The 25,281-nt window shown below is 37.3% G+C and overlaps 1 protein-coding gene and 1 non-coding gene across 4 annotated transcripts in view; both read right to left on the bottom strand.

Moving 5' to 3' along the window:
• The window catches only part of C6H4orf51 (chromosome 6 C4orf51 homolog), a 74,899-nt gene that overhangs the window by 9,053 nt on the left and 40,565 nt on the right, over window positions 1-25,281 (bottom strand). Inside the window, exon 7 of one of the 3 annotated variants that reach the window (XM_023505960.2) lies at window positions 8,001-8,309. The exons of the other annotated variants lie outside the window; for them this stretch is intronic. Within the exon in view, the coding sequence (XP_023361728.1) occupies window positions 8,235-8,309 (75 nt within the window). The 3' untranslated portion in view covers window positions 8,001-8,234. Of the gene's footprint in view, window positions 1-8,000; window positions 8,310-25,281 lie in introns of those variants that run through there. 3 annotated transcript variants of the gene reach the window in all.
• On the bottom strand, window positions 817-923 carry LOC111721348. The gene has a single exon (XR_002770597.1). It is a non-coding gene; the product is annotated as a U6 spliceosomal RNA (small nuclear RNA).

The following is a 25,281-nucleotide window of genomic DNA, read 5'->3' as shown; positions in this document are numbered from 1 at the left end:
TTATTGATTTTGTATTCCATAATGTACTCTAATTCTTCTTTGGCCACAAATTCCTTCCTTCTGTACAGATCTGAGAGGTAGATGATCCCTTGTTGTTCTGATTTGTTTCTATCATTTTTTATGATTAAATCATGAACCTATTTCAACTTTATCAACTTCAACTTATCAACCCATATCAACTATAGGGTGTTAGGTGTGGGTCAGTCAATGGCTAGTTTCTGCCATATTAATTTCCAATTTTCCCAACAAATTTTTGTCAAATTAATAAATTCTTATCCCAGAAGCTGGGGTCTTTGAGTTTATCAAACACTAGATTACTATAGTCATTGACTATTGTGTCATGTGAACCTAATCTATTCCACTAATCATACTACTCTTTCTTAGCCAGTACCAAATGGCTTTGATGCCTGCTGCTTTATAATATAGTTTTATATTTGATAAAGCTAGGTCGCCTTCATTTGCATTTTTTCATTAATTCCCTTGAAATTTTTGACCTTTTGTTGTTCCAGATGAACTCTGCATTTTTTCTAGCTCTGTAAAATAATCTTGGGAGTTTGACTGGTATGGCATTGAATAAGTAGATTAATGTAGGTAGTATTATCATTTTTATTATATTAGCTTAGCCTACCCATGAGTACGTGAGTACTTGATATTTTAAAAATATGGGGCAGAGGTAGGCAATGCAGTAGATAGAGCACTAGCCTTGAAATCAGGAGGACCCGAGTCTGACCTCAGACATATTTCCTAGCTGTGGGACCCTGGACAACTCACTCAACCCCAATTTTAACCCCAATTGCCTCAGCAAAAAAAATTTTTAAAAATATGGATCGCTTCATGAATTTGCATGTCATCTTTGCACAAGAGTCATGTTAATCTTCCCTTTATCAATCTAATTTTAATATAAGTGCTGCCAAAGCAAGCACTTGTTCATGATTTTTATAGAATAATATTGCATTACTTTCATAAACTATAACTTATTCACCCATTCCCCAACTGATGGGCAATAGTTTTCCAGTTCTTTGCTACCACAAAAAGAGCTGCTACAAACATTTTTGTACATGTGGGTCCTTTTCCCTCTATGATTTCCTTGGGATACAGCTGGATCAAAAATATTCAGAGTTATATAGTCCTTTGGACATAGTTCCAAATTGCTTTGCAAAATGGTTGGATAATTTCACAATTTCACAACAGTGCATTTAGTGTTCCAGTTTTCCCACATCCCCTCCAACAGTCATCATTATCTTTTCCTGTCATCTTAATCAATCTGAGAGGTGTGAAGTGTACCTCAGTATTGTTTTGATTTGCATTTCTTTAATCAAGTGATTTAGAGCATTTTTTCATCTGACTATACTTTAATTTCTTCATCTGAAAATTGTCTGTTTATATCCTTTGACCATTTCTCAAGTGAGTAATGACTTGCATTATTATAAATTTGACAGTTCTTTATTTTAGAAATGAGGCCTTTATCAGAAACATTAGCTGTAAAGATTTTTCCCAGCTTTGTGTTTCCCTTTTAATCTTGTTTTTATTGGTTTTGTTTGTGCAAAAACTTTCTAATTTAATGTAATCCAAGTTGTCTATTTTGCATTCATAAAGTTCTCCAGTTCTTTGGCCATAAATTCCTCCCTTCTCCAAAGATTTGATAAGTAAACTATCCCTTGCTCTCCTAATTTGCTTATGGTATTACCCATTACACTCTAATCATGTACCCATTTTGATCTTATTTTGGTATGGAACATGAGATGTAGGTCTATGCTGAGTTTTACATATTTTCCAGTCTCCCCAGCAATTTTTGTGAAATAGGGAGTTCCTATCCCAGAAGCTGGAGTTTGGGGGTTTATCAAATACTGGACTACTATAGTCAGTGATTACCATTGTCTTGTGTATCTAATCTATTCCACTGATCTACTACTCTATTTCTTAGCCAGTACCATATATTTATGATGACAGCTGCTTTATAATAGTGTTTTCTATCTGGTACTGCTAGACCACTGTCCTTTGTAATTTTTTTTTCATTAATTCCCTTGATGTTTTTGATCTTTTGTTCTTCCAAATGAATTTTCTTTTTTTCTAGCTCTATAAAAATTTTTTTGGCAGTTTGATTGGTGTGGTACTGATCAAGTAGATCAATTTAGATAGAATTGCCATTTTTATTATATTAGCTTAGCCTACCCATGAACAATTTTTTTTCCAATTGTTTAGATCTGACTTTGTATGAAAAGTAATTGTGTTTATATAGTTCCTGGGTTGTCTTAGCAAGTAGATACCCAAATATTTTATTTTGTCTACAGCAGTTTTAAGTGGAATTTCTCTTTCTATCTCTTGCTGGTGGCCCTTGTTATAATAAAAAAAATGCTGATATTTGTATGAGTTTATTTTATATACTACGACTTTGCTAAAGTTGTTAATTGTTTCTAGTTGGTTTTTGGATGATTCTCTAGAACTCTAAGTATACCATCATATCATTTGCAAAGAATGATAGTGTTATATCCTCATTGGCTAATCTAATTCCTTTAATTTCTTTTTTTCTTACTTCTAAAGCCAACATTTCTAGTACAATATTGAAGAATAATGGTGATGACCATCCTTGTTTCATCCCTCATTTTATTGAGAATGCAGCCAGCTTTTCCCCATTACTTATAATGCTTGCTGATAGATGCTGCCTATCATTTTAAGGAAAACTCCTTTTATTCTTATGCTCTTTAGTGTTTTAATAGGAATGGGTGCTAATTTATGTCTCAATTTTATTATTGATACAGTCTATTATGGCAATATTTTTCCTGATATTGAACCAGATCTCCATTCCTAGTATAAATCTCACTTGGACATAAGTGTATTATCTTGCTGATAAATTGTTGTAATCTCCTTGCTAATATTTTAATTAAAAATTTTGCATCAATATTCATTAGGGAGATTTGTCTGTAATTTTCTCTCTCTGTTTTGGCTCTTCCTGATTTAGGTATAGTACCATATCTGTGTCATAGAAGAAATTTGGCGGAACAATTTCTTTACCTATTTTTCCAAACAGTCTACATAGTATTGGAATTACTTGTCCTTTACAAGTTTGATAGAATTCATTTGTAAATGCATCTGATTTTTCTTAGAAAATTCGTTGTTGGATTGTTCAATTTTTTTTCTAAAATGAGATCATTTAAGTAATTTATTTCCTCTTCTGTTAATCTGGGCAATTTATATATTTGCAAATAGACATCCATTTCAATTAGATTATCAGATTTGTTGGCATAAAGTTTGGCAAAATAACTCATAATTATTGCTTTAATTTCTTCATTGGTGGTTAAGTTCACCCTTTTCATTTTTGATGCTGTTAATTTGTTTTTCTCTTTCATTTTTCTAATAAAATTAACCAAAAGTTTATTTTGTTGGGGTTTTTTCATAAAAGCAATACTTAGTTTTATTAATTAGTTGAATAATTTCTTAATTTCAACTTTATTAATCTTTCCTTTGAGTTTCAGAATTTCTAGTTTGGCATTTAATTGGGAAGGTTAATTTGTTCTTTTTCTAGCTTTTTTTACTTGCATGCTCAATTCATTGATATTCTCTTTATTTTATTCATATAACAATTTAAAGATATAAAATTTCCCCTAAAAACTGTCTTAGCTCCATCCCATAGGTATTGATATGTTGACTCATTGATTCATTCTCTTGGATGAAATTATTGTTTCTATGATTTGTTCTTTGATAGACTCATTTTTTTCTTTTCTTTTTTTTTTCCCTGAGGCAATTGGGGTTAAATGACTTGCCCAGGGTCACACAGCTAGGAAGTGTTAAGTCTCTGAGGCCAGATTTGATTTCAGGTCTTCCTGACTTCAAGGCTAGTGCTCTATTCATTGCACCACTTAGCTGCCGCGACTTATTTTTATGATTATATTGTTTAATTTCTGATCCACTCATTTTTATAATTAGATTATTTAATTTCCAATTGGTTTTTAATCTATCTTTTCCTATTTATTGAATAGGAAAATTTATTGAATGTAATTTTTTATTGCATCATGGTCTGAAAAAGAAGCATTTACTATTTCTGCCTTTATGCATTTGTGAGGTTTTTATGCCCTAATACACAATCAGTTTTTGTGTAGATGCCATGTACTGTTAAGAAAAAGGTGTATTTCTTTCTGTCCCTATTAAATTTTCTCCAGAGATCTATCATCTCTGATTTTTTCTAGGATTCTATTAACTTCCCTAGTTTCTTTCTGGTTTATTTTGTGGCTAAGATTTATCTAATTCTGAGAGGAAGACATTGAAGTCGTCCAGTAATATAGTTTTGTCATCTCTTTCTTCCTATAACTGACTTAACTTTTCTAAGAATTTGGATGCTGTACCACTTGGTGCATATACATTTTAAATCAACAATGCCTTCATTATCTATGGTATCCCCTCAACAAAATGCAGTTTCCTTTCTTATCTCTTTTAATTAGATCTATTTGCTACCTGCATTTTTTGTTTTGGCTGAAGCATAGTAAATTCTATTCCACCCTTTTACTTTTACTCTCTATGTATCTCTGTTTCAAACAGATTGCTTATAAACAACATAGTGTAGGATTGTTGTTTAATCCACTCTGCTATTCACTTCTATTTTATGGGAGAGTTCAGCCCATTCACATTCACAGTTATGATTATCAGCTGTGTGCATTTCCCTCCATCCTATTTTTTTCTCCTCTGTAGTGTGTGTATATATATATATGCACAATATAAATAATATATATATATATATTTGTTCTCTTTTCATCCTCTCCTTTCCTTAGTAATATTTTGTTTCTAACCCACTCCACCCTCAACCTGCCTCCCTTTTATCATCTCTCCACCTTCTCTTACCCCTTTTTCTTCTAGTTTTTATCCTCCCTTTTTTCTCCTACTTCCTCATAGGGTAAGATAAATTTCTACACACAACTGAGTGAACATGCTACTACTCTGAGCCCAAAATGACAAGATTAAGCTTCAGACAATACTCATCTCTCCTCTCTTCTTTCCTTCTATTGTAATAGATCTTTGTGCCTCTTCATTTGTTCTAATTTATCTCGTTTTTATATCCCCTTTTCTCTTCTCCCTGTACAATCTTTTTTCCACTTCTTAATGTCTTTTTCTTTGATATCATCATATCAGAGTCCATTCATATCCATATCCTCTTGCCCATGTATGTCCCCTCTAAGTGTCCCAATACAGTTCTCAAGAGTTACAGAGATCATTTTCCCATATAAGTATAAAAACAATTTCAATCTATTTCAATCCTGTGTTTGAAGATCAAATTTTCTGTTTACTTCTATTTTTGTCAAAAGAAATTGAAAGTTTCTCACTTCATTGAAGATCCATCTTCCCTCCTGAAAAATGATGCTCAATCTCACTGGGTAGTTGATTTTTGGTTGTAATCCAGGTGCTTTGTCTTTTGGAATATTATATTTCAGACCCTCCAATCCTTTATTGGAGAAGCTGCCAGATCCAGGCTAATTTTGACTGTTGCTACTTGATATTCAAGAATTGTTTTTGCCTGGAAGCTTGTATTATTTTCCTTGAGATGAGAATTCTGAAGTTTTATAACAATGTTTCTTGATGTTTTCCCTGGGGATCTCTTTCCCAGTGGATTATTTTCAATGACTATTTTGTTCTCTGATTCCAGTATATCAGCATCGTTCTCCTTGATGATGTCCTTGAAGAATGCAATCCAGGCTCTTTTTTTGGTCATGGCCTTGAAGTAGACCAATAATTTTAACTTTTCTCTCTTGGATCTGTTTTCCAGATTGGCTGTTTTTCCATTGAGGTATTTTACATTATTTTCTCCAATTTTTTTTATTCTTTTTAGTTTGACTGATTCTTGATGTCTTGTAGAATCATTAGCTTCCATTTGCACAATTCTAGTTTTTAATGTGTAATTTTCTTCAGTTAGCTTTTAAATCTCTTTCCCATTTGATTAATTCTACATTTCAAAGTGTTTTTCCCCACTAGACTTTTTTTTTGCATTTGGCCAATTGCATTTTGAAAGGAATTGCCTTCTTCAGTCAATTCTTGTCCTTCCTTTTCCAAGCTATTGACTCTTTCTTGCATACCTCTTTCTTCTCCCAATTTTTCTTCTACCTCTATTATTTGCCTTGTAAAATCTTTTATGAGCACTTCCATGAAGGTTCTTTGGGCTTGAGACCAATTCATATCACTCTTTAAGATTTCCATTGTGGACATTTTGTCCTCTTCTGAGTTGGTGTTTTGGTCTTTCTTCTCAGCATGGTAGTTTTCTATGGTCAAAGTTCTTTTCTATTTCTTGCTCATTTTCTTTTTTTCTCTTTCCCCCCCCCCCCCATTTTGTGCCTATTACAGTAGAGCTCTGCTCCTGGGGAGTACCAAGTCATGTTTCTTGTGCAGTTCTGAGCCTTGGCTTTGAGCACAGGAGCCTCCCTCCTTCTATTGTCTTGTTCACATCATGGGGAAGCCCTGCCTCCTCTCTCCAGGCAACAGTCTGGCTTCCCAGGCTGACAATTTGCCTACTGAAGGCCACCCCATCGGTTTGGCTCTGTTACTGAGCCAGGATCAGGGGTTCTCAGTTGTTGATCTGCTTAAGACCATCTCACTGGTTTTCCTAGAGTCTATCTGATCTGGGTTAAACACCTCTGAAGCCCTTATAGTCTATCTTGAGCTGGAAAATGGTTTTATTCCATCAGACTCTGTTCAGAGACTTGGTTTCATGTGCTTTTGTGGGAAACTGGGATTGAGCAGCTTCCAGGCTTCACTCCACCCTCGGAACTCTGATCATTAATTTCGACGACCCAGTTTTTTGAATATTGGCTAAGAAAGATCATGGTTGGCAGAGATAAAAAGATGGTGATCAGATATTAATTACCACAAAGGGAGTGAGAGATGGATATAGAGGGCTGATGTTGCCAGGATCATTGAATGATATGGTCAAAGGAGGCAGGAAGCATGAGGAAAAGGATGAAGGTCGAGTCACTTAAAACCCCACAAATTGGAATTAGAAACACACAGCACAAACCCCTGGAGATGGACAAATGCTCAGGTTTGGGTGAGAGAGAAAGAAGCTTGGGGTCTTATTTTTATAGGATTTGGGGAGAAACAGACCAATTCCTAAATGTGACATCTTGGAGTTAGTTCATTAATATATCTAAATCATCTCAAAGGTATTGCTATAATGTGGAAGTCATCATCTTGAAGCAATCAGCAGCTTTTTGATGTTCTGCTAGTCTGGAGTTGTGGAGGTCTGGGATTTGTCTGAACTTTATGTCACAGAACCAGAAGTCTGAGAGCAGCAGCGAGATGGTTTCTGCTGATTCAACACATAGCAGCAGGATGGGAATTTGGGTTAATCTATGATACAATTTGCAAATCCTGCTCCTTTGATCTTTGGAAAGGTTTGTATATGACCTCCAGGTACCCCTTTGCCATATTGTTTGCTGCTGTTGCCCCTTTACTGTATACATATAAAATTACTGTATCGACTAGAAGTGAAGGATACAATCAAGAGGGATCAGAACAAGGCACAGTTTTTTAAGACAATAACAAAAGTGAAAGTTTCAGAGTGGTCAGGAAGCATTTAAAGGGGGTGAGGCAAATCTGCCCCATGCTTTAGGTTCTTTAATTACCAGAATATCTCAGATCAGGAAGAGACTTGGATAAGAATTCAAGTCAGGATTCCAGATGATATGTGACTCTGAGGTCAGTTTTCTTTCTAATACACCCAGAATCATCTCATCCCATGGTGTCATCTATCAGGACAAAAACCACAAAGTGGCACGAAGTAAGGGTCTCCCAGAACAAAGCAGGAGGTAGGGAAGGAAGGACTGGGACATTATCTGTCCTCAAGGTTGTTGGTTGCACGTAGAAATAAGATTGGAAGTTCCCCAAATTCAAAGTGAGCAAAGTTGTTAGGAGAACATGATACCCTTTCTCCTTCAAATCCTGTTTACAAGAGAATCAAATAAAATAAGTGAAGTGCTTTGCAAACCCTAAATTGCACTATATATAAATGCTATTGTTTTCCAGCTTTCCTCCAGGACTGAAGATGACTTTTAATTTATATCAATCTCCAGTGGAGATGGGTCCTAGAGAAAACTGTGGCTACTTCTAAAGGAGGAAATGTCATTTGCTCTTGAAATAAACCCCCCGAAACAACTCCTGGGATAAGATATATTATATTGGACTCAAGCTAAATTGCAGCTAATAAACCCAATATTCTTCTTGGTACATGGCCTTCCTTGTGCCCACAGGATCTGGCCTTAATCCTGGCTCCTCGGCACTGAACTCTGGCTAATCTCCGAGCTGGAGGACCATTTCCTGATCCCCTTGTCTTCCTGGAAGAATGTAAGACACAAAGAACGTTACAAGAATTGTGAACAGGAAGATATGACCTTGGGATTATGACAATAACAATATTATCTCCCAATCATGTGGCACTTTAAAATCAGTCAAATGCATAACAGACTTCAACCCATTTTGCACTTTGCTACCTTGGGAGGCAGGTAGTATAGGTATTATCATCCCGATTTTAAGGATAAGACAATTGAGGCTTAGAGAGATCAAATGTTTTGCGTGGAGACACACAGTTGATAAGGAGTATAAGGGGGCTTTGGGTCCAGGTTCCCTGACACCAAGTCCATTTACTATGAATGACCTGCTATGTCTAAAGATCTAAGATTGCCAGGTCTTTGTAGATATCCAGTTTGTTTCAGTACTGCTGAATTGCTCACTGGAAACTCTCCAGATTGTTAAATATAATTTTAGAATTGGAAATGATGTTTTCACCCTGCTTCCAGACTAGTTTTATTTCAGCTTCTACTTCAACAAACATTTACTAATTAAGCGTTATTGGTAGCCAATCTTTACTCCAGGAGATTAATGAGGAAAACTAGCTCTGTCCTCTAGAGAGACCTGATGTACCACTGGTGGAGAAAGAGGCATATTCTGTTAGATACAATGGGCTGATTTATTTTCTTAAGGGTACTTAGTAATTCATCAGCACTATCATTACCCTAGTCCTGGTTCAAGATTTCTGTGATACAAAAGGGTGAGATAAACATTTCTTCCTAATAAAGAATTTTAGGGTCTGGTCTGGGATACCAGTGGATGAAAAGCTTCGTGTATCAATATAAGATCCTGGGTAAGTCCACAAGCCATTCTGTGCCTTAGCTTCCTTGGTTTAGATAAAGAAGAAAATGATAACTTGAATTTGGTATTATTACTTCACAGGGTTGTTATAAAGATCATATAATATTGGTACATTCTGCAAACTTTATAGTACTCTATATTTATGAGTTTGAGGATAATATTTATTTATTACTCACCTACTATGTGCCATGCTATAGATAAAAAGAAGGCAAAGACAGTCCCCACTCTCAAGGAGTCTGAGAGCTAAAACAAAGAAGCTATATACAGGATAAATTGCAGTTCATCTCAGAGGGAAGGCATTAAGATAAAGGAAAACTGGGGGGAAAGCTTTTTGCAGAAGGTGGGACTTGAAGAAGAGGAGGGCAGGAAATAGACATGAAGAGCAAGAGAAAGAAGAGGGGGGTAGTCCAGGGAAAAATGGTCGAGGATGATATGTCCTGTGTGAAGAACAGCAAGAAGGCTATTGTGTCTAGATCATGGAAGGCATAGAGAGAAAGTAAAGTAATAATATTGATGACAAATTAAAAACCATCAAAGATAATAACTCTGTCTACATGATACCAAAAACTTTTTCTAGGCTGTTCACCTATTCCTGAGCATTTCTTTCTCTTATTGCTCTCTATACTCACTCCTTTGCTTCTGCATTTTTTTATAGTTAGAAGTTAGTTTTTTAGAGAGAGGAAGAGGGTTTGGGGTTTTTGTTGTTGTTTTTGGTGAGACAGTTGGAGTTAATGGGACTTGCCCAGGGTCACACAGCTAGGAAGTGTTTGAGGCTAAATTTGAGGTCAGGTCCTCCTGACTTCAGGGCCAGTGCTTTATCGACTCTGCTACGTACCTGCCCAAGAAGTTACTTTTTAATACATTAGAATATATCCAAAATCAATGGGAGTGATTAACAATTCAAATAGAATTCACATCTAATTACAAGCAACAAAATCTTTCCAGAATTTCATCCAATTGTTCCCTCATTCTTTCAATAGTATTTTTACATTCACTTCAAAAAAAATTGAGTTCTAAATTTTCTCTCCTTCCCTTCCCTAAAACGGTAAGCAATTTGATATGTTACATATATGCAATCACATAAAACATATTTCCATACTAGTCATGTTGTGAAAGGGAAAAAAAACACAAGAAAAAAATAAGTGAAAATAGTGTATTTTGATTCACAATCAGACTCCATATCAATTCTTTCTCTGGATGTGGATAACATTTTCCATTATGAGACCTTTAGAATTGTCTTGGATCATTATATTGCTGAGAAGAGCTAAGTCTATTATATTGATCATTGCCTAATGTTACTGTTACTGTGTACACAATGCTCTCCTGGTTCTGTTCACTTCTTTTGGTATCTTCTCCACTTCTGGAAAATCTTTTATGCTATCTTGGATTAGCTCCTATCTCTCTCACTTCACTTTTTTTGATTCATTTGTTAGTTTTTCCCATTCCTAACCTGTTTAGTTTTTATTTTCGCTCTTCGGTTATCACTCTTCACACTGAATCCTTTTGAGCAAACTTCTTGGACTCAGGATCCCTTTATATTCTTAAAAATTATTGAGGACTCCAAAGAACTTTGTTTATATGGGTTATATTTAGGAACATTTGCCATATTAGAAATTAAAAGTTTCATCAGTATTAATATAAGAAATGTTTTGACTTTGTAGACTTCAAAGTCCTCAGATCACATTTTGTGAATCCCTGTTTTAGAGAAATCAAGCTTCTCCTGACCCAAAATCTTATCACTCTCACATTGATGAATCCCAAAGCTACAACCTCTTTCCAAAGTTCCAATCCCATATTTCCCACTTAAGAATATTTCTACTTGTATGTCCCATTAACTCATCTTTTTCCTCCTTCCTTTCCACCCAGTTGATTTTTCCCCCAGAATCTCCATTTCTGTCAATGACAACTCTATCCTTGCGAACTTGCAGAATCAAAAATCTTGGAATCATCTTTTTAAAATTAAATGTTTCCTTAAAAAATTGAACATCAGTACAGTCAACTAATCAATACACACTACAAGGAAGGGCCTATTATGACCCCCATTTTATAGATGAAGAAACAGGCTGAGAATGGTTATTTGCCCAGGGCCACACACCATAAGTGTTGGAGGAAGAATCTGAACTCAAATCTTCTTAACTCCAAGTCTAGTACTCAATCCATTGTGCCACCTAGCTTCCTTGCTTCTTATAAATATTTAAATTTAAACCAATTATTATTAACCTACTATGTATTATAATAACTTTTCAATTAAGCTACCTACTCTTCTGTTAGAACATTTAGATTCATTCCTTCCTCCCTCCTCTTTCATTCTTTCTTCTTTCCTTCCTTCATTCTTTTTGTCAGGATCCCTATACCAAGACTAATCTTTTTTTCCTTCTTTCCTTTCTACTATTAGGAAACACACTGTTTTCTAAGCTCAGGGCATCTTGGATGCCACTGTTAGAAAAATCCTCCTATGACATGGATAGAATGTAAGTTCCTTGAGAACAGAAATCCAATATCTAGAATAGCGTCTGGCACATAGATGAGGCTTATTAAATTATTGTTGAAATTTGGAATGAAGAGACTGAAATTCTCTCACTGTGTCTCTGTGTCTCTGTCTCTGACTGTGTCTCTATGTCTCTGTCTCTGTCTCTCTTATAAATTGTGATTGATCTTAACCTCCTGAGAACCCAACTTTTCTCATCTGCAAAGTGAGATAGTTATACTGGGTGATCTTTAAAGCCATTTCCAGCTCTATATTCAAAAATTCTATGATCCCCCAACTGTCAAAAATATCTACATTTTCCCATTACTACCCCATATATCATCTAACCCAATATCTTATTGTAAATGTTTCCCATCATTTGACATCACCATGCCTTTCCAGTTTTTCTTCCCAAGGTGAAAACTCTTTTCCAATCAAACTCATCTCCTTGCTGTCTATCCCATTCCTCTTTTTTATTCTCACTTTCTTGTGGGCCACGTCCTATTTCTAGGTTCAGTTTTCTCATCTATAAAATGAGAAAGTTGGAAACCATAACCTTTGAGGTCCATTCTATGACTCCTACCTTCCCTTCCCTCAAGTTACTCTTTCTCCTTTCCCACCTCAGATGGCTTCTTGTCCCCCTTTTCTGCTTATCCATATGCTATCCATCCTTGAAAACTCATTCTAAGTCTTAGCTCCTTCATGAAACCTTCCCTATACACTTACAATGAGTTCTGAGCTAGTACTGTTCATTCATTATAAATTATTCCCCTATGACACTGACCCAATGTACTAAGGCACCAGGCTAGCAGAATCCTGGGAATACCAAGGAAAGTAAATTTGAATGATATAGTAAAAGACTTCTAATTGTCAAGAGACAGAGACAATATTAAAGGATTCCAGGATCAGATGGGATTTCAGTGGCTAATTAGACCACAATGCACCTAGAAAAGAATCTACAATATATTGATAAGTAATCCGACAGTTTTGCTTAAATATCTTCATTGAAAGGGAAGCCATCACCTCCAAAAGTTGTCTTTTACACTTTGGGCATAGTGCTAACTGTTAGGAATTATGTCCTGACATCAAGTATAAATTTGTCTCTTTGCAATTTTGATCCATTTTGCCTAATTATATCTCCTGAGATCAAAGAAAAGAAGTGCAATCCCTCTTCCTTTTGACAAGATTTTCAAGTACTCAAAGACACATTATTTCTTGCTTAAATCTTCTGTTCTGTAGACAAAACATCACAACCTCATAGGGCATAAACTCAAGCCCTTCACCATCCTGGCTGCCCATCTCTGATTTACCATGTCTCTTTTGTTAACTACAGTATCCCTAATTAACCAGATTCCAGGTAGCTTCCGCCCAGGTGAAAGAAGAACAGGACTATTACCTCTTTATTCCTGAGCATTCCACCACACTTACATTCTCTAAAATTACATTCCCTTATCTGGATGTCAAATCAAGTCCTGACAAGTCACTTGGCTGAGTTTCTAATTCTATCAAAGAGGAATAATACCACCTGCTCAAACAAATTCGCGGGAAATTGTTTTATAAATTGCAAAGTACTGCACATGTGGAAGTTAAGATTATTGGAAAGAGCATTCTCTTGTAGTGGATATTGTTTTAGGTACTTTGCCTTCAAAGGGGGAATGGCAATAGACACAAGTGAGTGTAAAGGTACTACAATCTAGAAGAGTAATCTGGTTGATTCTTGTCCTATGGGGAAAGGAAAGACCAATGGGAATGTTCCCTCTGGATTGTGCCAGAACACCTTGCCCACATGCTGTAGAACCAGACAAAGTGACAACCTAAGTAACTAAAGATCTAGGAAAGAGGAAGATACATAAAAAAAGTGGGGTGAGTAGGAATATCCTGGAAAGATGAAAACTTAGAAGAGTCCTTAAAGTCTTGAAGGGAATCAACAAAATGAACAAGACAGTGTCAGTATATTTCAGAATATTACATATTGAGAGATGTAGCATCAGAACTAGAAAGACCACCAAAAATTACCTTTAAGTTCCCTATATCAATAAAATGACATTTCTCTATTCTAAGACATATAGGACAAGCTACAAAACAAGGTACAAGCTTGTTGTGAGGACAAAATAAGTGAATTATGAATCTTTTATATGTATTACAAGTATTTAAAATTTTATTTTTCAAAGTTATAATTACGTAAAATATGGTAATTGATTCCAGCCCAATGGAAATTAGTATAAATTTCAATAATGTGACTAGATTTGCTGGATTCGTACTCACACTGACTAAAATTTAACTGTAAAGTATTTTGCAGTCTGGTACTATATAAAATTTTGCTATTTTGTTAAATATCTATGTTCATGAACCAGCTACGCCCAGAGAAAGAACTCTGGGTGATGACTAAAAACCATTACATTGAATTCCCAATCCCTATATTTATACCCACCTGCATTTTTAATTTCCTTCACAAGCTAATTGTACAATATTTCAGAGTCTGATTCTTTTTGTACAGCAAAATAATGGTTTGGTCATGTATACTTATAGTGTATCTAATTTATATTTTAATATATTTAACATCTACTGGTCATCCTGCCATCTGGGGGAGGGGGTGGGAGGTAAGAGGTGAAAAATTGGAACAAGAGGTTTGGCAATTGTTAATGCTGTAAAGTTACCCATACATATAACCTGTAAATAAAATGCGCAGCTTATTCTATAGCCACCATATATTTCTCTGTTGCTTTCTAAGTGACAGTAACTTTTAATTCTTTGGATCATGTCATAAATAAAGAATTTTTTGAAAACTAAAAAAAATAAATAAATAAATAACTATGTTCAACACTATACTAAGAATTACTACAGTTACAAAGATAGAAATGACAAAGTCCCTGCTTTCCCCCTTGAAACGTGCAAAAATAAGTAAATACAAATATATATATATATATATATTTTTTTTTTTGCTGAGGCAATTGGGATTAAATGACTTGCCTAGGAAGTGTAAAGATTTAAACTTAGGTCCTCCTGACTTCAGAGCTTACTGCCCTTAGAAGTAAAATAAGTCTGATCCATTTTCCTAGCAACAGTCCTTCAAATACTTAAAATTCTAGTATAGTCAATTTATTGCATTCACGATCACCAAAAATGGTACAGATGTGTAGACAGATAGATAGATGTGGATAGATGGAAATATATGTTGTTGTTTGGCCTTCATTTTTGAAGACCACCAATGATATTCACAAGTAATATCTTGACTTGTGCATGAGATAGATAGATAATGAAGGTTTACCTAAATCCAAAGACTTATATAATGGGTTACTCAATAAAATCAGAGATGTATCCAGGAGAGACGTAGTACGTTGGAATAGATGTCAGGGAGGGTAACAAATACCTCCTCCAGACATCCCTTGGTGCTATTCTCCCCAGTATAGATGTACCACTGGCTTATCCAACCAAGTATTTCTTCCACTGGAGGATGGATATTGTCAAAGAGTGAAGGAAATGAGACACAAATGAGATATGATAAAGGAACCTGAAACTGCAGGGAACTACACACAATGATGGCAGTCATCACATATTAATCTTACCCTTCCAACTCCTTAATTTTACAGATGAGAAAACTCAGGCTTAGGGAGGTTAAATAATTTCCCCACATCACCTAGCTAATTTTTGGAGGTGGTATTTGAAGCTAGAACCTCTGTCATAATTCCTATTTTCTACTATTTCTATTGTCACTGAAATTCAAGGAAACTAGCAACTTTTTAAAAAGTTATTCACAAGGCATTAGAAAGGTGAGATTTAAACAAAAATAAGATGGAGGCTCAGACTTTGTAGGTTTCTATAGGGCAATAGTTCTCAATATTTTTCAATGAGCAGACACTTATTTCAGCAGGCAAACCAGAGTCTACCAACCGCTTACCCTGCCCATTTCTGCTTGCTCCCCCTACACACACACACACACACACACACACACACCCCTCCCCAGTCCTTACTAACAAGCACTGGCACTATTATTGAAGGGATGCCCAAGTGACATCTGGTTGTTATTAAGATTCATAAGTAAATTATTAATTTATTCCAGAAACAAAGTATAAACGTTGTCATATTAAATGCATTTGTACTGGGGAAGACCACCCAAAGACCATCTGGAGGAAACTCAAGAGGCCACATTTTGAAAAGTACTTGATGGAATTTATGGAGGTGGCCAGATAAACTATAGGCAGGATAAATCCCGGAAGGCAATTTGGGCTGAACAGACAAAGAACACTGACTCCACAGTCAAAAGCCTTGTGCTTAAATTCCTCCTCTGACACCATGTGTCAGAGTAGACAAGTAACTTAACCTCCCTAGGCCTAGGTTTTCTCATTTATAAAATACAAAAATTGGACTACATGTCCTCTGAGGTTCTGGTTCAGCTCTAGAGTTAGGATGCTATGATATCTCATTGAGGCAACAAATCAAGTCAAAGTGAAAGCATCTCAGGGTTTGGGATGTAGATATCTGTGAGTGGGAGGGCACCTTCACATTTTCTATAAGACAGAATCTTATGTTTTAAGAAAGCATATCAGAAAATCTGAACTCAGAATTTTTTAAAACCAGCAATATTATAAAGACAAACCATTTTGATCAAGTAAGATCAACCACAATCGGAGAAGATTGATGATCAATGTAGGAATTTAGTTTCCTTGACTATGAACATTTGTTTGAAGGGTTTTGTCATCTTGTTTTCCCAATGGAAGGGTGAAGAGAGAGGAAATAGAGTTTTCTGTTCATTAGAAAATTAATTTTTAAAAAATTACATGTTACTTTTTTTCACTTACATTGATGGTGTCTACATATATATATTTTTTCTGTTTCTACTTACCTCTATCTGAACAATAGTTTTTTTTTTTAATGAGATAAAAAATTATCAATGTTTTAATTTTTTTTTAATTGAGGGATTTTTTCTATAAAAGTCTACCCTTTACAGTCTGCCATTTAACAAACATTGATTAAATATTCATGAGTGCAGAACAGAATGGAATGTCAAAGTCCATCTACTACAACTTCCTCTTTCTACAGATGAGGAAAAACTGAGGTTAAGAGCACACAGCCATGCAGTGAGGCAGAACAGTGGACAGAGGGCCAGATCTAGTAAGGAAGACTTGAGTTTCAAATCTAGTTTTAGACACTTATTAACTGTCTGATCTTGGTAAATCATTTAACTTCTGTTTGTCTCAGTTTTCTTCATCTGTAAATTGGGATTAACAACAATAAGCATTTATCCTTCCCTGAGCACTTAATCCTAACTACCTTGCCAAAAATAGTAATAATAATTTCAAAAGACTTAAGAATTCTGGCCAATAAAATGATAATCCATAGCTCCAGAGGACCATTGAGAAAGCATACCAACTGGTTTCTAGACTGAGGGATGAAATTTTCAAGAAATGAAACAAGAGGATCCAGAGGACAAGGGACTATGGTACTCAAAGATAAAGAAAAATATGAAGTTGAATTACTTTAATATAAGGTCAAAATTTTGAAGAAAAGAAAATGAGCAGAGATGATGATCTAGTACAGCAGGAAAGGAAGAAAAGTCATGAAGTTGTATGAAAATGGAGAACAGATTTAGGAGAAATGATGGACAGGGAGAAAGGAAGCTGAGGCAAAAGGGGTCACCCTCCATGTCTGAAGTTATCAGAGCCCTGAATCTGTGCTCCCTTACAAAGATTGATGATACTCTTCAAAGCCATGGCTGCTAAGATGGCAGGGAAGAGCTTCTCCATACCATGACCCAGTCACAGACTAAAGGATGATTGGATGAGGTGAACTCTCTTCTACCCATTTGTCTCAGAGTTGGGAAGGGTGCTGTCCCTATTGTCTAAAATCACTTTGCTCTCTACTCCACAAGGAAGAAAAAGACTGCAAGGGAGCCTATCCTGCTGTTACAGTCAAAAACATTCTGCATCAGCTGCTGTGGTTTTTAACAAACTGAACCACTTTAACCCCTTCATTTTCTGCTCATCCCCTTGCTCCTCAGTATTCCTATTGTTATATAAAGTGTTTTGTCTCAGCCACAGTGATGGAGTTGGCAAACAGGGGGTTCTGGATAAAATAGAAGACTCTCCTAGCATCTAGCATGAGGCACAAAATGGATAAGATGAAAAGCAATCATATTTCTCCTAGGAGATCAAAAATCTGATGGTGCTACTTTACTGTAGGATTGCCAAGGGATTAGCAAAAGCGATAATCAAGATTAAGACCCCTAGGAAAATGAAAAAAATGTTTCCCCTAGACTTGTAGATAAGACATTTGTTTGGGGGGTTTTTTGGTGAGCCTAATTAACAGAGTGTTAGGAATAAACCTTCCATGGGAATGATAAGTGAATCCCATTTTGGATTCCTTGGGTCAATGTACAGATTGTTACTCTATTATACCCATTTCCCATGTGATGACTGTCTTTCCCAAGTAGATTAATTTGCACAAACACTTATGGTGGGAAACTTGACAAGGCTAATTTTGCCAATCTTCCCACTTTAGATTTTAGATACCAGAAATTCCATTAGTTCTATATTATGTATGACATTACATCCTTTTCAGTTTACCCCAACGTTCTGATCTAAAAAGCAGTCTTCTCTACCATACCCCATTCAGCAACTTTTGTTCTTGGCTTTAAAGCCCCAAAAATGATAGACATGGAAGAACCTGCTTTCTATAGGATCAAAAATATATTTTATAACCAAGAATTATTGTTACTTGCAATGGTGAATTATAGAAGCTTTCCCAGGACAAACAGGGATAAAACAAAAATGTCCTTTCTCCCCCGTCATTTACCATAATCTAAAAATAATAGATATAGTACTAAAACAAGACAGTAAAAATCAAGATCTACTATCTTGCAAAGAGGAGACAAAATTAGTTTACTCGACTGCTTTTCTTTGTTAAGAGAGAATTCAATGGGGATTTACTGTAGTATTAAAAATAAGAGACAGTCATAAGACAAAAATTGAATAAAAGCAGAACCGGAGCTGGGACCAAGTGATCTTTCTAATAAAACCTGATAACACAATACACAAGACTTTCTTCAAACTACAGATGCTCAGTGCCTGGCACCTATCATCACTATGACGACTCCAGTCAGCTTGAGGAGAGCTGCTGAAATGTTGTGGGCTAGAAACAATCCTGGCAGAGTCGGTTTTTTTTTACCCTGCCTACAGAGTTGAGATAAATAGATAGCTCAGTAGACTGGCAGACAGATGGATGCAAAGACTGTGAGAATCCAGCCCTGCTGAGGCATTCAGACCTCCAAAGTAACTGGCCCGTGGTTTCCTAGCCAGTAAGAGGATGGAGGAGGGCCCCTGGCAGTCAGAACCACAAACCTCAGCAGAGGGGCTAACTAACTCAAAGGTTTTGGGCTCTATCAAGAATTCAGCCGAGAGGCTCACAGAACTATTGCCCATGTCATATGCCATGAATTTAGGGCTTGGAATCTCTCACTTGAACTTTTTTCCCCCCTTGTGCGTGCCAAGTGAGTGCCGCTGCCAAAAAGCAGACGTTTTCCTGTCTCTAAAAATAAAGAGCTGGCAGAAGCTGAGACCTCGGTGCCAGGCCCTACCACTGCTCAGGATAAACAGTAGGTGGCCAAGCCCATTTGAGCCAAGCACTGAAGGCTCGTGGATCTCTTCACTGCCCAGCAGGGCCTGCATTTGGGCATGTGCAGGCTAGAAAGAGCAGGAGTCCGACCTCCCCCACCAGCAGTCAGCCGGTGGTCACACAGCCTGGCCCCCTTTGCTTGCAGGGTAGCTAACCATCGTTCCTCAAGGGACCGAGTGCACAGGAGGAGGAGAGAGCCAAGGAGGGGAAATGAGTTTTAATTTAGAGTCTCTTATTTACTAACTCTTCACGTCTCTTTGGGTCAGTTCATCTCTCTCTAAGCCTGGGCTTGGTCATCTGTGAAATGAGGGATTCACCACGAAGTGATGTCCGAATCCTTTCTAGCTCCCCTGACCCACACCTAGCCAACAGCCATTTTCCCTGAGCGACACCCCCCCCCCAAAAAAATATATGGCCCTGGCAATCAGGGCTATCCCTGAAGAAGACTGACATAATAGTACAGCTCTGTCAATCCCTCAAATCCCATACTTATCAATGAGTAAAATTCCTATTGGTGTGATTTGGCTCACTGGCCTGGAGGAGGGAGTTGGAAACACTTTGCTATTTTCTTCTTTGTTCTAGTTATCTTCCTATTCTTCCAATGCTGTATGCAAAGTGGGGTTAAGGATATTTCTCCTACTCACCTCAGAGGGTCAAATCATAGATTTAAATCTGTAAGACATCCCTTGAGGTCCATTAATCCATCTCCCTTATTAGAGAGTGACATATGCACATCGCGCAGGTAGGGAGTTCTCCTGACACTGTGACTTGCTGGCAGCTATAAACAGCTTTGTAAGTATTTGCAGCTAGGGGAGCTAAGTAGATAGAGTGCCCAACCTGGAGTCAGAAAGATTCATCCACCTGAGTTTGAATCTGGATTCAGATACGCTGGACAAGTCCCTTAATCCTGATTACCTCAGTTGTCTCATCTGTTAAATGAAGGAAACGGTGACTGCTCCAGTATCTTAGCCAAGAAAACCCCAAAGGGGATCCCCAAGAGTCAGACATGTCTGAAATAACTGAACAGCAATAGCCCTATAGAGCTATATTATTATTGCTATGGGGTTATTGATTAGCTAGGTGCAGAGGCCAACTGATCTTTCTGATGCTGTTTGTTTCCTCATTTATAACATGAAGCTAATACTGCTTGCATTGCCCTGATTTGGGAGGAATATTGGGCGATCCAAACAAGGCTTCTGCAGAAGGTGGCAATTAAGCTGAGACTTCGAGTGAAGAATTGGAGAAAGCGAGGGTGAGGAAAGAAGACTCCTTAAGCAGGAAAGGCAGACTAAGACAAAAGAAGGAATAACATGTAAGAAACTAATAGGTCAGCTTTGGCTGGATTGTAGAGTGCATTAGGGAAGAATAAAGCTAAATCTGTCTGGAAAAGGAAGATGGAGACAACAGATTATGAAGGACCCACAAAAGAGTCTATATTTTATCCTAAAGGCAATAACAAAGAACCACTCGAATTTCTTGAGGAATGACACAGTATAACCAGTGACTTAATAACAATTTGGCAACTATTTGAGTGATGAATTGGAAAACTAAAGAAAAAATATATTCCAAATCTTTTGCAATGGTTCAGATGAGATTAGGGCCTGGACACAAGTTGTAGCCTGTCCTTGGAGTGGATAGAAGGGAACAGATGCAAGAGATATGGATATGGAGGCATAAACAACAAGAGATTAGATGGGCAACAGATTCAGTGGGATTGGGGGAGGGGGGGAGGAGAGGGAAAGGAGTCTTACTCCAAGGTTTCCAATCAGTGTGATTGGAAGGAATGTGAGTACTCTTACCAGTAATAGGAAAGCTAGGGAGAAAGAGAATTACTTCCATTTTGCATAGGTTATTTATGATACTTAGGAGACATGAAGATATCCAAGAGGTCAGTAGGCAATTGGTGATGCAGGATTGGAGATCGGGTGACTGACTAAAGCTGGATATATAGGTCTATGAATTATTTGCATAAATATGATAATTGAGTCCTTAGGACCTGATAAATTCAGGAAAGAGTAGAATGGAGGAACAGATCAAGAGCTCTCAGAACACAAGGTCCACTGGATTTAGGTTTGGGGAACTTAGGGGACTGTCCACTCCAAGGACAGGGTACCACTTGTGTCCAGGCCCTAATCTCATCCTGAATCTGGAGTTGGGAGTAGAGAAAGAGAACCAAAGAGAGCCTGCAAACCTACTCCCTTCACAAACAGGCTGCAGTAAAGCAGTAAAGGGGAAGGCAAGCCCCAATGACTTGTGTCACTCAAGTGTCACATCATAAATAAAAATGAATGAGTCCATTCTCTTCCATAACCAGGGGGCTGCCTGTTCACACTATAAATATTTATGAAGTCATGGGGCCTTCAAAGACCCCATTTTTCCAGGTAAGTAGAAGTTAATGAAAAAGCTAAGCAGGGCCTTTCCTGCAATTAAGGGATAGTTACAGCAGTAGGAAGGGGGATGGTAGTGTTTCAAAAAGACATTATATGAAAAGGAAAAGAGGGGAGGAGAGAAATATGCCCGGAGGAAAACTTATTTAGGCCATTTAAGAGTTATTCTCCTTCTGAAAATTACAGTTTGTCCTCTGAATTCAAAGAAAACCAATGACATCACAGAGAGATGTCTTAAATTGTGAAATTTGAATTAGATTGAACCTCACCTCTCCCTTACTGAGACTAAAGTCCAACGGCAAGACAAAAGTCAAGACCACTGAGATGCAGTGAATGACCGCAGCATCATGGATGTCTGACCCAGCTCTAAGTGTTCCCCAGAACCTGCTTCAGCAGGCTTCATGGCCATTGGAACAAATTGTGCTCATCTGCCCACTCTGCTGGGAAAAGTCTTCACGTGTTTAGGGTGAAGCTGAGCATCCCCCTAACTCACCAATTGGTTTGAGGACTGTCGGTTATACTGAAGCTGAATTAGTCCAGCTGCTGAGACATTGCACATGCTACGGCTTCTTGAAGCTACAGATGAGTTGTGAGCCAGGTAGACAGCAATGGTAGATGAGCACCCCTGAAAAGGGCTTATTCAAGCCCTCCCACACCAAGAGTGCTACATCTGCTAAACAACAGTCAGGCTATGAATTAGTTTCTCTGATTCCACATTTGGGCAATTTAAGAGAAGTGCCCAATAGTTGTCTTAAAAATAATATTTGTATGTTACTTGCCATGCAACAATGTTATTCATTCTTTGCCAGAATTCATCAAACTATCTCTCCTCCACCTTCCTGGCCCCAAGGGTCTGAAGCACTTCTCTTTGCTTGAACTAACTTAATGCCCAATTTTCTCTCCCAGTCATCCCCTATTCCCTTGGGTATTGTGATATTGAACTGGCTAAGCCTGGATCTTCAAATTAAAGCAGCTCATAGTAGGAACAGATCTCAACAGCCAGCCATTTTATCCAGTCCAGAACTAAATAGAATCCCCACTATAATGCATGTGCCAAGGGGTCAGCCAGGATGTTTGAAGATTTCCAGTGAGGGGAAAGTTGTTGCATTCCTAAGTAGTTAATCCACTTTGGGACTGTGCCAACTGTTAAGAAGTTTTTCTTTTCTGAACTTATCTCTTCATCACTTCTACCTGGAACAAATCTAAGTAAATCTTTTTTCACATGAAGATCCTTAAAAAATTATCAGGCCCATAGGTATCCAACATTCATAATATTCTAGGTTTTTTTTAGTGACAAAGGTAACTGGGTGCCCATAAACTGGAAAATGGTTGAATAAATTTATTACATGAGCATGATAGTATAGTAATACTATTGTGCCATAAAGAATGACAAATGGGATGGGAGAAGAAAAGGCTAGGAGGCCTTGTATGAACTGATGCAAAGTGAAAGGAAGGAAAAAAGGGAGGGAGGAAAGGAAGAAAAGAGTGAAGGAAGGAAGGAAATAAACATTTATTAAGCACTTATATTTATCAGACATTTTGATAAGAAATAGGGCTGCATAGCCCTATTGTGAAACTGTGAAACATGCTAAAGACAAACTGCTTTGAAAAACTTAAGAACTCTGATCAATGCAATGACCAACCCTGACTCCAGAGATTGGATAATGGACTCTGCTACCTTCTATTTATCAGAAACATGGTGGATTAAAGAAGCTGAACAAAGAGTCCTTTTTGGACATGAACAATCTGGGAATTTGCTTTGCTTGGCTATACGTTTTTGTTATAAGGATTTTCCTTTTCCTTTTTTCTTTTAAATGGGAATGAGGAGGGAAGTAGAAAAAAAAAGTTAATTAGAACTTTTTAAAATGTAAATTGGGGAAAAAATAAAATATACATTTTAAATGAAATTTTTAACAGAATTAAACAAAAAACTAAACTCCAAACTCTCTTAGTCTTCGGGCATATAGAGTGAATTCAAGCCTGTTTCCAAGGCCCTCTTCCAGCCCCCCAGAAGAACAAGCTCCGTCTGGCCTGGTAAGGCCAAATCAGCCTGGTCTGGGCTCTTTGCCGCCTACTTCTTTGATTTGCTCAGGGAGCTGTCTTTGCCAGGAGAGCCTGAGTCATGAACCCAGCACATTCCACAGGGGCTGCACAGCCTCTCCTGATTATTACTTTGCCTTTGTTATATGCAGCACCTGGTTTCAGTTTAAAAGCCCAAATTAAATCTTATGGCCTGGAGGAGGAGAACGGGAAGAGGGAGCCAAAAACTAACAACAAAAATCAATTGATTCTAGGTTAGAGAAGGAACAAAGAAGCAGTTACTACATCTCTTGAAACAGTGTAGCCTAATGGATGGAGTAAGCAGAAGTAATTGGCCAGCCTTAAGGGAATAAGGCACATTTTAGTTGCACCTAGAACTCAGTATTGCCTTAATCTATGCTAAGTTTCATGGAAAAAATGCTGGACTTGGAGTCAGCAAAAACTTGGGTTCACTCCCCCACTTTAGACACCACATAAAGGTCATCCCAGCTCTCACTTCAATGTCCTCACCTTCTAAATGAGAATTATAACAATACTGCAAAGACAAACAACTTTGAAGAACCCCAGATACCTCACCAATTCACTAACCAAACATGATTCCAGAAAATCAGGGATGCTCCATACTGCCCATCTCCCACTGAGAGATGATGGATTCAAGATGCAGCATGAGACGTACATTTTTGGATGTCGACGATATGGAATTTGTTTTGCTTGAATATACTAGTTGCAGAGGGTTTTTTTTTCTTTTAAATTGGGGTGATGGGAAGGATTGAAAAGAAATACTGGTTTAGAAATAAATTCAAAAGAAAAAATGAGAGTGATAATTCTAAGCTATAGTGCCCTCAGCACAGAATTGCTGTGAGGATCAAATGAGAAGGTCACAGATGCTGTAAGTAAAAGAGCCAGGATTCCAACTGATGCCCTCTCACTCCAAATTCAGTACTCTTTCCAGTGTGACCTCATTGCAAAACTATGTGGCCCTATATCAATGTCAGCTGGTATTATGGAAGATTCTTAGATTCATTCATTCATTCATTCAACAAACATTTAATAAGATCAACTATGTGCAAGATACTTCACAGGACACTGGGGAGATAAAAGCTTGAAGGAAAACAATTTCTGATATCACAGAGTTTGCTGTCCAGTAGGGGAATGAAATAAATGGATGCATAAGATGCAGCATTACATGTTAAGTCCATTGGGAAGGTGCAAAACAAAATACTATGTGAAGTCTGAACCTTATTACCAGCTAGGAGAGGAAAGATGAGGTATTGGGTGGGAATTCATCCAGCAAAGAGACAAAAATTCAATGAGAAAGGAGATAGACTGTGTGTACTTCTGTGAACGCACATGTGCATGGTCAGAAAGTTAAGAATCATAGTATAAAGGGGATAATGAGGAGTAAGAAGAAGGCACGATACAAATAAATCAGGCTGATAGCAATGAAATCCATTATGTCCTCTAGAATAAAACCCTGAACAAAATTCCTAAGTCTTAAATAAAACCTTGAGGAGTAGTTTACCCACTGCAAATCAGGAAATAAGATTTGAGAAGCAGTATGACTTAGTCCTGAGGACACTGATCTTGGTGTTAGTTATTTCCTCATGTATTTACTAGCTTTTATAACTGTGGGCAAATCACTTACCTCTTCGG

This window comes from Sarcophilus harrisii, chromosome 6, assembly GCF_902635505.1.
Source record: "Sarcophilus harrisii chromosome 6, mSarHar1.11, whole genome shotgun sequence".
In the NCBI taxonomy this organism is placed as follows: domain Eukaryota; kingdom Metazoa; phylum Chordata; class Mammalia; order Dasyuromorphia; family Dasyuridae; genus Sarcophilus; species Sarcophilus harrisii.
Note: the sequence above shows the minus strand (reverse complement) of the source record. Positions and strands in the feature narration are given on the sequence as shown.